General features: G+C 39.0%; 1 protein-coding gene across 5 annotated transcripts in view; it reads left to right on the forward strand.

Annotated features, from left to right (window-relative positions):
- Window positions 1-16494, forward strand: part of LOC136886117 (apoptosis-inducing factor 3) — a 59754-nt gene extending 43260 nt beyond the window's left edge. For 4 of the 5 annotated variants that reach the window (XM_067158866.2, XM_067158867.2, XM_067158864.2 and 1 more), the window contains exons 9-12: window positions 2249-2586; window positions 6120-6327; window positions 9175-9391; window positions 15066-16494. In XM_067158866.2, coding sequence (XP_067014967.2) covers window positions 2249-2586; window positions 6120-6327; window positions 9175-9383 — 755 coding nt within the window. In that variant the 3' untranslated portion in view covers window positions 9384-9391; window positions 15066-16494. Of the gene's footprint in view, window positions 1-2248; window positions 2587-6119; window positions 6328-9174; window positions 9392-12843; window positions 13002-15065 lie in introns of those variants that run through there. The other variant, XM_067158865.2, reaches the window with a different exon arrangement.
- Window positions 16495-16812: the final 318 nt, after the last annotated feature.

The raw sequence follows: 16812 nt of genomic DNA on the forward strand, positions 1-16812 counted from the left end.
TTTGGCTTAATATCATTGTTTTATCTTTTAATTAATTTTCTAATTCATTGAATAAATAAATTTATTTTAACTTTTTCTCCATTTAATTTGTTCAGAGAGGAGGATTTACCTAGTTGCACTTCCTCTAAAAACAAATATCACCAGCACCACCACCATTTGAACACTGTTAGTAACAAAAGTGAACAGTTCATTATCAGAATACTCAAAAATGTCCTGCATATTCTGTTTTAGTCCACTACAAAAAAAATAATAAAATTGCAACAAATGTGCAAAGTTGGCAATAGGGGATTTTGAACACAAAATTTTCATTCATTGTGTGGCAGTTCAATACTGTGTATAGCCACTTAGAATATTCAGCACCAAAAGAATCCAAATTGTTTTGGGGCAGATTACCCCACTCTTGGATAGCAGCTTCAGTCAGTTGCTGAATGTTAGTAGGGGGATGAGGACTGTGGGCAGTGTCTGTCTTCATTTCACCGGGCGAGTTGGCCATGTGGTTAGGAGCACGCAGCTGCGAACTTGCATCCGGGAGAGTGGGTTCGAACCCCACTGTCGGCAGCCCTGAAAATGATTTTCCATGGTTTCCCATTTTGACACCAGGCAAATAGTACCTTAAGGCCACGGCCGCTTCTTTCCCAGTCCTAGCCCTTTCCTATCCCATCGTCGCCATAAGACCTATCTGTGTCGGTGCGACGTAAAGCAAATAGAAAAAAACATCTTCATTTCACACCATCCATGTTCAACATGGTTCATATCTGCAACATATGCCTTGCGTGTCAAGGAACCGACTGACCCCTCTGGAATCTATAAACTTGAAATTAATATTATTATTATGTCGATAGTTCAATCAGTACTTCTGTATGGTTCAGAAACCTGGGCTGAGTCTTTGAAGTATGAAAAATAACTAAGAAGGATACCTGCAGTACAGCGGATATCAGCTTTAAGAATTACAAGTGCATATCGTACGGTATCTGAACCTCCGATCCTTATGGTAGCAGTAGTACCACCAATTGATTTACTTCCCTAGCTGCCTCTGTGGATCCGTGGTAGAGCGTCGCCCTCCGGCAGAGGTAGTCAGATTTTTGAAGGGCGGAAAAAAAGTCCATTCGATACTCCATGTCGTACGATGTCGGCATGTAAAAGACCTCTGGTGATACATTTGGTATTTACCCAACAAAATTCATTACATCTCAGCCAAAGACTCCCAAGAGAGATTTGGTTTACCCGGTCTGTCATCTAGTGGGCCTAGAGTAAAACGGAACGTCGAAATTGATGAGCAGACAGCCAGATGGCGTCAAATCAAAATGTCTGCACACGGTAGCTGAGGCCATACGATTATTATTATTTTACTTACTTCCCTTAGAGGGACAAGAAGCCTGGCGTACTCGAAGAGAGTTAAGAAAGAAATGCGCCAAGAAGCTGGCTTACAGCAAACAAATGGAACGATGGCAGCAAAGATTCGAGGAAGATCGATGAGGGAAATGGACTATGCAGCTGATACCATGACTGGGTAGCATGGGCAAACGGTGAAGTTAATTATTACCTTACGCAGCTCTTGACAGGCTACGGGTACTTTAGAAAATTTCTGCACAGTAGGCAGAGCAAGCGATCTATTATGTATTTATTGTAATGATGCTGACGATGTACTGCACACTTTTTTTTTTTTTTTTGTATGTGATAAATGATCTACACGAAGATGATGATCAAAAGTTGATCAAAGAGAACTGGCACCAAATCTATTGTCCTAGTGATGTTAGGGAACCAAGAATGTTGGTATCAGATAGCTGCATATGCAGAAAGTATCCTATGAGAGAAAAAGTTTGATTTGGATGTTTATGAATGTCGGTATAGGAGATACGAAGAAAGAAGAGGCGCGATAGGTTAAAAGCATGATGCCGCACTGAAGTAATGTTAGAGGGGTTCCGGGACGAAGCTGCACATCGTGGGAAAAGGGTATGTGGTTTTTAGTGGGTAAGAATCCTGCATGCTTGTGGAGTGTGAACTCTTCAAGTGTCTTCTGGAAGATTATCCATACACTCTCGTAAATATTATTGTCATTGCTGTTATTGTTGAACTCAGTGCTAAGCTGTCTTGAACTCAACCTAACACTGAATTGATCTGCATGTCTCTCACCACATTGATGTAATATTCTGGTACTCTTCTGATTGCCATAGCAATTCCCTGTGATAAGCTTGTATTTTCTTGTTTCTTATATGTTACTCTATATACTGTTATTGTTGTGTTTCAGGTATGGAGTGTGCTGCCTACTGCCAGGGTAAAGTTAAGAGCGTAACTGTGGTTGGCCGTGGCTCTGTTCCATTCAAGGCTGTGCTAGGAGAGGAGATCGGTGCTCGTATCAAGGCCGTGTTTGAAGAAAAGGGTGTTCAGTTTAGACTGGGAGCCGACCTTGTCAAGCTGCTTCCAAGTTCGAACGACAGTAATTCAGTCGGCAAAGTGGTGCTCACCGATGGATCGGAACTACCAGCCGACGTGGTCATCGCTGGAATTGGTGCTATTCCTAATACTCACTTCTTGAACAAGGCTGACTACAACCTAGAACCAAATGGTTCTGTGCCAGTAGATAAGGTGAGTGAATCTCTTTTGATCTTTGAAGGTTGTATGTACTGTACGTAAGGAAGGAAAATATTGATGAGACACAAAACTACCCATGACCAGTAGCAGTCTGTCACTGTGCAACTCGTCTTATACATTTCGCACCCTTCATTGAAGTTCTTAATTCATCTCCTTACCATTGAATCCCTTATGGTAGATTTTTCTTACAAATCCCAATGTTCATGGTGAATGTAAACTCACCAGACAGAATGTTAGAGAGAGAGAGAACACACACAATAGGATGAACACAAGGGCAGGTCAGTGCAGGAAGAGAAATAGGAGACCAGGACAAACGGAAACACAGGAGGACAATCTCCACATCGTCATACACTGCTGTCTTCAAATACAAGGGCTGTACATAAAGTATTAACAACCTAGTCCAGACACTCGCAGGAGATTGGGCATGCACAAATTGGATATGGGAGCGGTCGGGTAGGCACTGTGTAGTTTTCATTTGATAGGCATCCAGTTGAGAGTGTTGTTGCTGTGTGGCGTTGAAGTGTAGAGTGTCTATGTAACCATTCTAAAGCATATTTTCAAAAGGTGATCATCATTCTTAGATCAAAATCGAGGTTGCCCATGGCAAAAATGCATCTGAATATTGTCGAGGATTGCGTGGAACGGTTGAACAATGGGTCAAGGCATTTCATGCGGGTCAGATTGAGACTGTGGATTTGCACCACACGGGTCGGCTATTCACTCCTCAAGATCAGATTGACATCGTGAATAGTCTTGTTTCCTCAAGACTGTCGATGAACTGTCCAGGAATTATCCAAAGAGGTTGGTCTCGGTCATCAAATGGTGTGGCACGTACTGACGAAATGTCTTAACATTTGGAAAATTGCGTCCCATTGGGTTCCACATCAACTCACCAATGTACAGAAGTGGCACCGGTATGCACTGGCTGGCATCCGCCTGGACAGATACCGCAACGAAGAAGACTCATTTCTGCTGCGCATTGTCGCCGTTGAGATGTGGACACGAGCCTACAAACCTGGATTAAAGTGCCAGTCGAATGAATGGCGTCACCCTGGTTCGCTACCCAGTCGGATTAAGCTTATGCTGATGGTGTCGTACAACTACGAGGGTGTGATTCTTGTGCATGCCGTGCCTGAGGGACAAACCGTCAACAGTGACTACTATTGCTAATTTCTGCAGCAATGTCTGCATCCGGCTATGCGGCACAAACGTCTGCATTTTTTGAGAGACGTTTACACTATCGTGTTACACGACAACTCGTCATGTCGCAAACAGTGTCAAGCTCTTATTGCAACGGTGGCATTGGGAGGTCTTGGAACACCCTTCGTACTCACCAGACATGAGTCTTTACGACTTCGACCTGTTCCAAAGTTGAGGGATCTCCTCCCAGGCCGCCGATTTCCTGAGGTGGCATCTGTACTCCGTGCAGTGGGGCGCTCCGTTGCTGTCATCAACTGAGAACGCCTTCTCACCGGTCCCCAATGGCTTGCCGACTTTGTGGGTGGCTATGTTGAAGGAATGTAATGCAATGGTACTCCTTAGTTCATTAAATATTGCCTTCTATTAATATTGCTACTACAGTAGAAGTCCGCTTTAGCGAGTACGAGATATAACGAAAACCCCGTTATGTCAGTATTTTTCTGTCCCTTCAAAATTTCTATATTAAACTGTGTATTATCCTTCGGTTACACCGAGAGCTTTATCACTGACGCATCCATTGTTACGAGCGATTCAGCCTGCAAGATTTTTTTCAGTTACCAATATTTATGCTCCCAGCCATTATATTGCATCTTCGGTATAGTTTCCTCCCTATGTCCACTGGCGAGCTCTCTCGTCTACATTCGAAGGCAATGTCAGAGTTGATTATTAAAACCCTGTTCCGTAAAGAAAAATGGAAATGAAAGAGAACATGTTTTTGTAATAAGTGCGTAAATGTGTCCGATAGCAGTTAAGTCTTTAAAAATGAAGGCTGAAGTAAAAGATCACTTAATTTTAATGCTAAATACTGCAATTTTACTTAATTGGGCAGAGATATGGCAGAGTGCATAATTGATTTTGGAGGTTCCTGCGGGACTAAATTCCGGCACCTCGGCGTCTCCGAAGACCGTACAAGTAGTTAGTGGGACATAAAACAAATAACGTTATTATTATTATTATGATTTTGGAGGTTAGTGTGTATTTTCTCGTTTTTGGTTAAATTTCAGAAAGTCTATTATCATGTAAATTTATAGCGAGAAAGTTATAATTTCTCTACTGCCGCTTGAATTGTTTTTATGATACATACATTATAGTACGGTTAAGTTAGGTTAGGTTAAATGACTCTGAATAAGAAAACGGCAACGTATGCCACAAAATGCGATCGATCATCAGAACAGTATCGTTTTCTTGCCATGTGCAATTGCAAGCTCTCTCATCGACATTCAAAGGCGATGTTGGAGTCGATTAGTAATACCTGTCAACTGCTGTTCCATAAAAAGAATCGGAAATGAAAGAGAACATGTTTTCATAATAAATACGTAAATAACGTAGTCGATAACAGTTGTTAACTTAATACTCTACACTGAAATTAAGTAAGAATGCTATACACCTCAGGATATGGCAGAGCACATCACAGATTTCAAAGATTAGATTATATTTTCTCACATCTGGTTAAATTTCGGTAAGGCTATTCCCATGTAAATTTATAGCGAGAAGGTAATCACTTTTCTACTGGCGCTTAATGTGTTTTAATTTTCATGGTACATACACAGTTAAGTTAGTGTAGGTGACACTGTTTGAATAAGAAAACTGAAGCGTTTGCCACAAAGGCGAACTTTGCTATCGTTTTCTCGCTATGTGAATTTGTGAGCTTTCTCGTAGATATTCTAATGCGATGTTGAGTCGATTAGTAATACCCGTTGGCTGCTGTTCTGTAAAGAAAATTAGAAATGAAAGAGGAGAACATGCTTTCTTAATAAATATATAAATAACATAGTCGATAACAGTTGTTAACTTAATACTCTACACTGAAATTAAGTAAGAATGCTGTACACCTCAGGATATGGCAGAGCATATCACTAATTTCAGAGGTTAGTTTATATTTTCTTGCGTATGGTTAAATTTTGGAGAGGATATTCCCATGTAAATTTATAGTGAGAATGTTATCATCATCTCTCTACTGGCGCTTGGAATATGTTTTCATGATACGTCTAGTACGGTTAAGTTAAGTGCCGCTGTTTGAATAAGAAAACTGAAACTTACAGATATGACATTTTCAGAGAAAGAAAAAGAAAAGACCGGTTTGTATGACTATCGTCTGTAACGACCGTTAATTGCTGGTCCCTTCACAGTCATTATACCCGGTTTTGACTGTATTTGTGAACAGATCTTAATTTACATATCTCTTTGAAGAGTGAGAAAGTGGTAGCATTGTTGTTCATTCATTAGCAGTGTCTGTTCTGTTTTTGTTTGTAAATCCTGATGAAAGCTGTCCTCGGGAATAAAGCTCTGTTGTTCCATTCAGATATGTATACTTATTGTTGTTACAGCATCTGGAGACCAATGTGAAGGGCGTGTATGCTGGTGGTGACATTGCCAATGCTCCAGTGTTGCACACGAAGGCAAGCATTGGGCACTGGCAGCTGGCTCAATACCATGGTCACATTGCAGGCCGTAACATGGCTGGCAAAAGCACTAATCTCAAGGCAGTGCCCTTCTTCTGGACTATGTTCCTTGGGAAGTCAATACGTTATGCAGGTATGATGCATCTTAGTCTGTTGTGGCAGCTTATTCATGGAAACAATGTTTTAAACGCCTATTCAAGTTTTTTTAGAATTCAGTGATAATAGTATAAATACTATTTAGATCGATGATTTCACAGCCCATAATTATAGATATGATGAAGCTTTTGGGCTTTATCCGTGTCAAGAAAACAGGGTGAAATTCTTCACATTTCGCAAAGAATTTGGTTCCGCGAAATAAGAAAAAAATTTCGTCAGTTCACAAGCACGACTTCCCTAATAATGAAGGTTTGAGTTTAAGAATGCTTTACTGTTGGTCTATAGTAAGTGGTACTGTCGTTCATCACTAGATGCCTGGCTTACTGTGTACTAGCCTTTTGAGTGGGAGGAGACAACGCCATCTTTCAAAGGGAAGGTGCGAACCAGGGAATTATGGATCTCAGCATAAATTTTGCACACACTTTAAATGAGCCAAGAATAACACAACGGCCAAATCATTTAGGAAATTAACTTGTGCGACCTTCAGAAAGCATTAAAGTTTGCACGTTTGAATTGACATGCTTGGCTACGTGGGACCGCGCTACTGATCTTCTTTTATATTCTGTTAGTAATTATGTAGCACGTCGTAAAAATGATGTAGCAGCATTAAGGTACATAATTTAATTCCTGCACTGATTATGCATCAATAAAGGCAATAGAATAAGATTCTTACAGTCAGTATAACAAGGGATGTTACACACGAAATAGTTACTCCTAATAGGTTTTTGCAACACTGATGCTCATGACAAAAAAAAAAAAAAAAAATGTTGAAAGCACACAGTGGTTCTACACTAACCTCACCTAATGAAGTGAGGATAAGGGCTCAATGTTGATTACCATTATACTAACAACCACTTGTCCCATACAAAATGAGTAAAAGTGTGTGTCAGCGTGGCCTCAAATCAGCTGTTGGACACTGCCGAGCGCACTAAATCAAACATACGGACTTCAACGCTTTCTGTAGGTCGCACAAGTTAATTTCCAAAAGAAGTAATTCGGCCATTGTTTTATTCTCGGCTTATTTAATGTGTGTGCAAAATTTATGTAAGATTGTCGATTCCCCAGTACGCACCCTTCCCTTGTTAGCCCCAATTAAGATGTTTCTTGTACCATTGTATGTGCATGCAAAGTAAGTAGCAATGTCATCAGACGAATCAGGGATGAATGTGTTAGAATAAATAAATAAATTAAAACATTTAAAAAGTGCAACGAAAGATTGACAGGATAACAAAATAGCAGTGTTCTACCTAGGACATTTTTAATGGGCGCACCGCCCTGCCATTATTAGAGACCACCCAGCTAACAAAACCTAGATATGAGCTGTATCATAGCTACATAATATCAATATATATTTGAGTCATTCGGTATTCCAAATTAAAATGTAAATACTGTAAAACTATTTATTTAAATGATAAATCTTCATTATTGTCAGCATAATTGCGTCAATTACATCAAGAGTTGAAATGTTGAGCTTGACTAACAGGTAGCGTTGTGTGCAAGCGGTGTCTGAATTAGTGTGGAATCGCATGCGAGCACTTGATTCTGCATGACATGACAAATCCGTGTGGCACTCCATAGCAGCCGATAGGTAAGCCCTGGAGTTACACGATCATGAACGAGCAGTAGAACACTAGAAGTTCATAATACTCAGCTTTGTCTTATTTGTGGTAAGACTAAAATAGTTCAGTTTTGCAGTTAATGTTTCCCTGTCTGATATTATTGTTAATGCCCTGAGGGAAATAAATTGAAATGTTATCATATTTGTTTCTTTTTAATGTACGAAGGGAGTGTAATATATAATGCAACGCATTTTTTTTTTTAAAACAAGGTTGGTTTTATTGAGGAATCAAATACACCATATTATTCCCCAATCCTTTTGCTACGATACCTTAGTTTTCAACATAATCTCCGTTCAATGCTACAGCCTTATGCCACCATAATGTGAAGGCTTGTATGCCTGCACGGTACTACTCGACTGGTCGATGTCTGAGCCAATGTCATGCTGCATCGATAACTTCCCCATCATCCACGTAGTGCTTCCTGCGAAGTGCATCTTTCACTAGGCCAAATGGATGGAAGTCAGAAGACACGGGTTTCGGGCTGTACGGTGGATGAGGAAGAACAGTCCACTGAAGTTTTGTGAGCTCCTGCCGGCTTCGCAGACTTGTGTGAGGTCTTGTGTTGTGGAGAAGGTTCACTGTGCGTGTGAGGACTTGCATTGTCGTGGAGAAGGTTCACTGTGTCAGGTCTTCGTAGAAATTCTGCAAGTGCCTATGAATATCTGTGATGCCCTGGTTTTCCGCCAAAAGAAATCTATACTGCTCTCTGTTTGGTATGCACCTCTGTTGCTGATGCTATTTTGAAGGTTATTTATAGTGCTGCGTTGTATCGGAAATTAATGAAACTCTACGAGATGAAGCAGGAATATTCAAAGGTGTTCCAGACAAAATTCCAATTTTTTAAAACTGAAATTGGCCGAGAAATAAAATGTGTTGCATTATGTATTGAATGCCCCTCGTAGTATTCTCCGCCCGGATACTCATTCCTGCCACCTGGCTGATGAAAATTTCTAAGGAGAACACTGTATAGAATAGAGCTGAAATGGAAAGAAAAGTGCATAGCAAAAAAAATGGGTGTAAATCTGGCAGGGGTGGGGAAAAAGGACTTACTACAACAAGGTTGAAGACACGAGCAAGACTTCTGTGCAAAACGTAAAGAATTTTCACCTTGTTTTCTGACACAGCAGAATCCCAAAAGCTTATTTATTATCATGATATTTTGAATGATTTTCATGTTCATCTGTTGGTTGTCTTTGTTTTCCTAGGTTTCGCACCATCCTTCGATAAAATAATAATCAACGGTAGTCTAGCCGACCTGGAGTTTGTTGCCTATTATTGCCAAGGTGACAGTGTAAATGCAATAGCTACCATGAAAACAGATCCTGTAGCAGCTAAATTTGCTGATTTGTTGCAAAGTGGACGTAGACTTACAAGATCTGAAGTGGAAAAAAATCCTAATTGCTGGTGCACTTAACCTGCTTGGTAAGTATCTTTAAGAATGATGATGTATGATATAGATGTTGATTCCCATAGGGAATCTGAAATATTTGTCCTGAATGAGCAAATTTATGTATTTATGCACAAAAATTGAATGCATCCCTTCCATAGCACCTGTCCGGTGCTTTTGGTCTTCTTGAGATGTAACTCTTTGCAGCTTAACACAACTTATCAAGGTACCTTCTTTCTTAGCACATTGAGGATGAACCCCGAATGGAGGCTGCTACCCCATGTAGACAAATAGTTCAAGCCTCCAAGAAAGAAATTACACTGCTGCACTCAAACTACTGTAACTCAAAGTATTGAGGATATAGACCTCAAATTTGAAACATGTACTCTCACTAGGTTGCTTAGTAGTCTGTACAGTGTGATATCTTTCAAAGCAGTACTGTTTGTGGCTCAATTTAATTGTCTTTCTCAGCACAGTGTAGTAGGAATGTCCGGTTTGTGCCTTTCATGTACTTATTGGATTCAAATATGGAAGGGTTTCTTTTTACGGTTACTCCTCATTTAGTATTAGCCATTACTCATTAGAAATATCCTATTCACTGTCACACAACACCTATAACAACCGATCTATACATAATCCCAAATATCGGTATCCTTCAGCAGCTGAATGCGCCACACCATGTTGACATCCACACTGGAGCTCCAGGGAATAGCTCTACATATCAGATATTATTTTGTTAAATACATGAAGGTTTAAAGAAAGATGCAGCAGTAGAGAGTTTATATTCCATGACTACACCATTTGGATCTCATAATCTTGCTTGCAATTGTATCAGTGATAAGGAAATATGAGGTGCATAAAAGCAAGAATTCCTGTAGTCCATTACCTACTGTCGGCTGTCGTCTGTCAGCTGAGAAACTACAAGAATTCTCAGGGCTTGTCACCTGTGTGGCACATCAGATAATGAGTCTGCACATGAATGTTGAAATATTTTGCCGTCTCACAAGGCAAGTTGCCACGGGCATGCCATCCAGACAGTCGTCTCCAGATATGTGCCTAAGATCACTCGAGTAGCGAATGTTTAAGAATAACTTAAATATTGTATCTAAACGGTCTGCCTTTTCAATACATATATAATTTATTAGACCTAGTGCATGTTTCTTCCCCTAAGGGACATTATCAGCTAGAACAAATCACACAGTATAACTAACCCCATGGCTTCAGCCCTGAAGGGCCTTTCCCTACCAAGTGACCGATGTTCAGGCTGAAGGCCTGCAGATTACGAGGTGTCGTGTGGTCAGCACGACAAATCCTCTCGGCCATTATTCTTGGCTTTCTAGACCGGGGTTGCTATTTCACCATCAGATAGCTTCTCAATTCTAATCACGTAGGCTGAGTTGACCTCGAACCAGCTCTCAGATCCAGCTAAAAAATCCCTGATCTGGCCGGGAATCGAATCCGGGTAAGAGGCAGGCACGCTACCCCTACACCACGGGGTCGGCTCATGCAGTATATCAGATACAAAAATTACATTAATAGATTGGTGAGACAAATTAAAATACACCTTTATACACAAGGACATTTAAAATAAAATATTTGCAAACTTTTAATTTCAGACTGAACATTATTCAGTTCTACAACTAACTTTACCACTTTGGCGCCATGTTGACTTGGAACCCAGAAGCATTCATTCTTAAATGCAATTTAAAGCAATTTCTACGAACGATCGTAAGGATACTTTATCAAGAAATATTTTAAATGAAAGGTTTTTACTCACTTTAATGTTCATCTTACGATTTTACGAATAAAAATGTTAGTTTGAAACTTGAATCTCAAGTTTGCACATATTTTATTATAAAAGTGTATTTTAATTTGTCTTACCAATCTATTAGTGTAATTTTTGTATGTAATATATTGTGTGATTTATTCTAGCTGACGTCCCTCAGGGGAAGAAACATGTACTAGATTTAATAAATTATATATATGTATTGAATAGGCGGACCACTTAAATACGAGGGCTATTTTTTTTCTAAGTTCCGAAAGGCCATAAATAATACATATTGAGATAAGATGATTTTATTACCAAAAGATTTGTACATTCTTACTTATTTTTCTACATAGTCACCGTGAAGGTTGAGGCATTTGTCATGATAAGAGACCAGCGTTCCTATACCCTCTGAAAAGAAGCCTGCCGCCAGTGAGCTCAGGTAGGTCCTTACAGCGTCTTGAAGCTCTTTGTTGGTAGTCTTCATTTCTCGAAAGAGGTGATAGTCACCGGGTGCTAGGTCAGGACTGTAAGGTGTATGTTTAAAGACTTCCCACTTGAACTTAAGGAGAAGTTCTCTTGTCACATTGGCACTATGCGGTTGCATTGACATGGATCAGAACCACGCCAGATGAGAGCATGCCTCTTCGTTTGTTTTGTATCTCTCTCCGGAGGTGACGTAGGGTCTCTCAGTAGACTTCCTCATCTGGCATAGACTGGTGGCAGGCTTCTTTGCAGAGGGTATAGAAATGCTGGTCTCTCGTTATGACAAATGCCTCAACCTTCATGATGGCTATGTAGAAAAATAAGTATGAATGTACAAATCTTTTGGTAATAAAATCACCTTGTTATCTCAATACGTCTATTATTTATGGCCTGTTGGAACTTGAGAAACAAACAGCCCACTTACAATATTTAAGTTATTCTTAAATATTCGCTACTTGATTTTATAATCAATACGGGTTTTCATAAAAAATGAAGCTGTTAAAGCTTGTTACATGTAAAGTAAGATCACTTTTGTATATTAAATATTTTCATAGTTACAGTGATTGTAAAAGTGGAAAAAAATATTGGCACTAAAATCAAACAATCCTACTACTCCATGACATGATGGCAAATGGTCAGGGCTGAATTTAACTACTTAAAAGCCTCTGGGCTCATATTTTGCGCCCCCCTTCCTATTATTTATTATTATTATTATTATTATTATTATTATTATTATTATTATTCAACTGAGAGAGCACACGCCTGTCAGATTGCACAATTCATTACCCCGTATTTTAAACATTAACACGTTAATGATGAGAGTTCTGTTAACAGCTGGTTTCCGTGCTTCCAATCATTGAAGCCAGTTGCTGCAAATTGGGATGTCCCTCCAAAACGTTTACAAGGAGCACAAAAACAGATCATTGGCTGCAGGAATAAACCAGATATTCACGTTTCACAATGTCTCAATTTAAAAGCTTTCTTCCAACCGGCACTTTTCTCAGAAATTGCTAATTGTCTGGAAGCATCCGCATAGAGTTACAGAAATTGTCCTGATTCTGTTTCACTTCACTTTTAGTATAGTAGTATAGTATAGTAGTATATACGCCAAAATTGAAGGTAAGAGTTTGCCACTAGATCGTCTCCACGATTTTCACTTATGGTTCCAACAGCAGACCAATGGAAATGCAACTAAAACTGGTGCTGGTACCATCATTTTTATTTTCATCATTGCAGGAAAGGAAGCTGTTTGAGTTATAGCTTGGATCCTGTGGAAAACAGTCTAATTTTGGTATCTGAGACACATTTCACTTTCCGTCCTCTTCTTCTCTTCTGCTAATCTGTATCAATTTGCGCCACATACTGCAATAGTTTTAGACCACCCATGCTGAGTATGTAACACGAAAAACTTGTAATAAAAATCCCACAAAATGAACTGCTTTCATTTTCATAAACTTCTCCGGAACTGTTGGTATTGTGGACAATTAGCGGCCTTCCCGATTCATTCAACACCACGCGGTTGTCTCTAGATGGCATTGATTTGCCACCCGTTTGAATAAGGTGCAGCCTAAAGTCATCTTGATACCCGTACGCACAACCAAGGGGACTGTTTCAACATTGTCATGGTATTTATAATATTATTACCGACAGCTTTCACGTAAGTGGAACTAAATCTCCGTTATTCATGTCAGGAGCTTTCACTTTTGAATACTGCAAAAGTGTGCGCATTCTAAAATACTGCAAAAGTGTGCGCATTCTAAAAAACTTGTTTTCGAACTATTCAAGTTTTTCATTTTTGCTGCCCTGGTTCCGGGCTCATAAGGCCCATGCCTAAATATGGCTCTGCAAATAGTTCAAACTCTAACAGACAGCGCAACAATCTGAAAACTAAACCAGTACGTAAAAACGGCAATTTCCGGGGTCCGTCCACAACAGCTGGCCGCATTAATATGGAGATCTCCAGGGCCGGTCTTCAATGTGTTTAAAATTTTGTTTTTGAATATTCTCTTTATTTTCATAAGTTTATATTTGGGGCAGTTTTATATGCTGCTGAGACTTGGTTACTGACAGTGATGAAAAATAAGTTTTCAGAAGTATATGTCATGGTATCGAGGAAACCGTACCTTAAGTCGTGCAGGACGAGCAAAACTGCTGATTTTGAGATTTCACCTTCATCTGTTAGCCTGGTTCTTGTACTACATCATGGTAGCATGCTGTCACACAAGTCCCCTCGAAGATAGTTGTGCATCCTAACAAAATCACTCTATAAATCATAGTGGAAATTTGTCATAATTGATTTTGGGCTGTCACGCACGTGATAAATTACTCCAATCCATAATTCCTCTTTCTATACGTATATATTTGTAGATAAATATGCAACTTATTGCCGAACGTTAAATAACATAACAGGGATTCTACCTTTTCCCATATCCAAACTACATTAGTCACTCTTCCTATTTGATATCCCAGTTTTTCTGTATCCATCTATATTGTGAGAACTTCCACTCTCTCCTCCCTGATAATTGCTGTTCTTGTGCAAAACTTGTGGCCATGATCATTGAGGCGTCAAGTCCATATGGTCTGACACCGTGGTTAGCCAAATATATACAATTTCTAATCGCTAGACTGTGCGCCAAAAGCTTAGATTCAATTCCAAACGTCCACACAGTGTTTATATGGAATGTGGAGAGGTTTGGAATTTATTCCAGGCTTTTGGCATGCGATCTAGTGATTGGAAAATCGAAAATTTCTGATGGTAAAAACCGTTTCAACCAACGGGAATTGAACTATAAGCTCTGTTTATTCTATTGAACACTTGTATCAAAATAGTAAGAGATAACAATTGCAACCATCACTTTAAAGCATTAAAATATTTATGGTGTTCCAGGCAAGTAGCGTTTATTTTATTAGTTTCCTTTCATAAAGTGGTTTTATCATTGTACTAACATATCGAAGGCTTTCGGTTTCACAAGTATGGGAAGACGGTGTCCGTGGTCTTAACTAAGGTACAGCTCCAGCGTTTGCCTGGTGTGAAAATGGGGAACAATAGAAAACTACTTCTGGGCTGCCAACAGTGAGGTTCAAACCCACCATCTCCCAAATGCAAACTTGTATCTGTGTGATCGTAACCATGTAACTAACTCGCTCCTCTTACTTTCTTAAAAGTAAATTTCGTACCAATTATTCTGGTTGTCTGCTAATGCAATGGGTCCTGGGGTTTGTACTTTCAGAAATTATTCGCAGCGAATATGTTAAAGAATTTTCTAACACTTGATCTGCATGATTATCTTGTATTTTTCCTTAAAATAGTAATCACCACCACCAAGTATTTGCAATCATTCAGTAGTACTGTCATGTTGTGTATTTCTGACAATATTATTTACACTGGATTTATTTCCTTATGTATGATTATTTTAAACAATACTCATATGTATTTGTGTTCTGTTTTTGTTGAACAGATGCTGATGTCATCAAAGTGACCAATTATCTGGACCTTGTCGAGAGCAGGAATTTGAAGAGCGACTATTTGGGTTTATAATCTACACCGTCAGAACTCTTTTGTATTACTTTGTATTTCCTTTTTTTTTGTACTTACTGAAATATAGTTTATATATTTACTGTATTTTTGTGATAAGACAGGTTGTGGAACAAGATACGTAGGCTTATAGGAACTGTGAGAAAAGGCATGGTTCAAGGTTAACCTAGGCACTGTGATGTAATGAAAACTACATATATCTCTGGAAAATCATCTAGGTTGACGACATAACCACTGAAGGAAATTACTTCTATAAAAAATGCTCTCTAGAAGAATCAACTTGTTTTGACCCATTGCAGATTCTTACCTAGTATTTTCACAAGTAGGGAAAACTTATTTTGATATATATAGTTGTTGCACTTGTGAGAACCATTATATGAAGTATTTCAGCTTAGAAGGTAAGGTTCTGTCACTTAAGGTTGAATTTTGTGAGAATAATGTCAAAGAATTCTCGCTCTTGACGAGATAGGCACTGCCGGTCAGTATTTCTCGCATAACATTATCACACAGCGGTTTTTGCAAGTGGAAGAATGGTATGATGCCTTATTAGATACTTTTGCATTGTTTCCTGGACCTCCACGGTGACCTTTTATTTGTAAGGCAGGATCCTTTTCTGAATAAACAGTGTCCAGTTCTTCTAAAGGAAGATGATGAAGTTAATCTTTTAGGACAAATCTTTGTTAATTTTTTGCATTCTGCCATGAAGGGAAGGTGTGTTAATTTTGGCTGTAAGAAGTCTTGTGATAGATTACACCTCGTTTAGAATATTTATTTATTTATTTATTTATTTATTTATTTATTTATTTATTTATTTATTTATTTATTTATTTATTTATTTATTTATTTATTTATTTATACAGGGTGTCTGGCTTGCATGTGTAATATAATAAATTTGAATATCTTTAGAAGGAATAGAGTTAGTTATTGGTGACTTGTTTTTACAAGTAGAGAAACTCAATTTTTTTTTTACATAGCTAACATTTTTGGCGTAACAGACGTCAAAACTGTATTCCACCACTTTCCATGTGTTTTGTTGCATTGAAGATGTAGCATTTGTGATAGCTGCTCGAATACTGCATTTAAAGGTGAAAACTCCATTTTTACATGTTAATTTTTAATTAAGTACGCATCCCAACATGCAGATGGCCTGCGAGATAAGTGTCCATCTGTCTCTTTTTTGAAGGTTAGGCAGCTCAGACGGCTGCGAAACACAGCATGTGTCGCACTAGCTGTGTGTTAGGCTTGTACAACGTTGTTTTCGGCCGGAGTATCAACTACGACTGAGTGACAATGTTCTCCATGTACATATCAATCAGAAAATGACACAGGCGCCTTCAGGAAACTGGCAGATCGCTTCGGCGCTGACTGGAGGGAGAGTGCAATACAGATTCGGTGTCTGTCGCACCACTATGTGCATATAGAGTTATATTAGGTATTTAAAGAAACATTTTGAGTTTCTCTACTTGTAGAAGCAAACTGCCAATGATTATCTCTATTACTTTTCAAGATATTAATTTTTATTTTATTATACATGCAAGCCAAGCACGCTACATTTTCCAAGAATCGGCTACTGTTCTGACCTTATTAGATAAGGTAGTATCTTCCTTTCTGCAAGGATCATCCATTAGACAGTAGGCATTTCTTGAGCTTTAGCAGAAACACAGGCTTGG

This window comes from Anabrus simplex, chromosome X, assembly GCF_040414725.1.
Source record: "Anabrus simplex isolate iqAnaSimp1 chromosome X, ASM4041472v1, whole genome shotgun sequence".
Taxonomy (NCBI): Eukaryota; Metazoa; Arthropoda; class Insecta; order Orthoptera; family Tettigoniidae; genus Anabrus; species Anabrus simplex.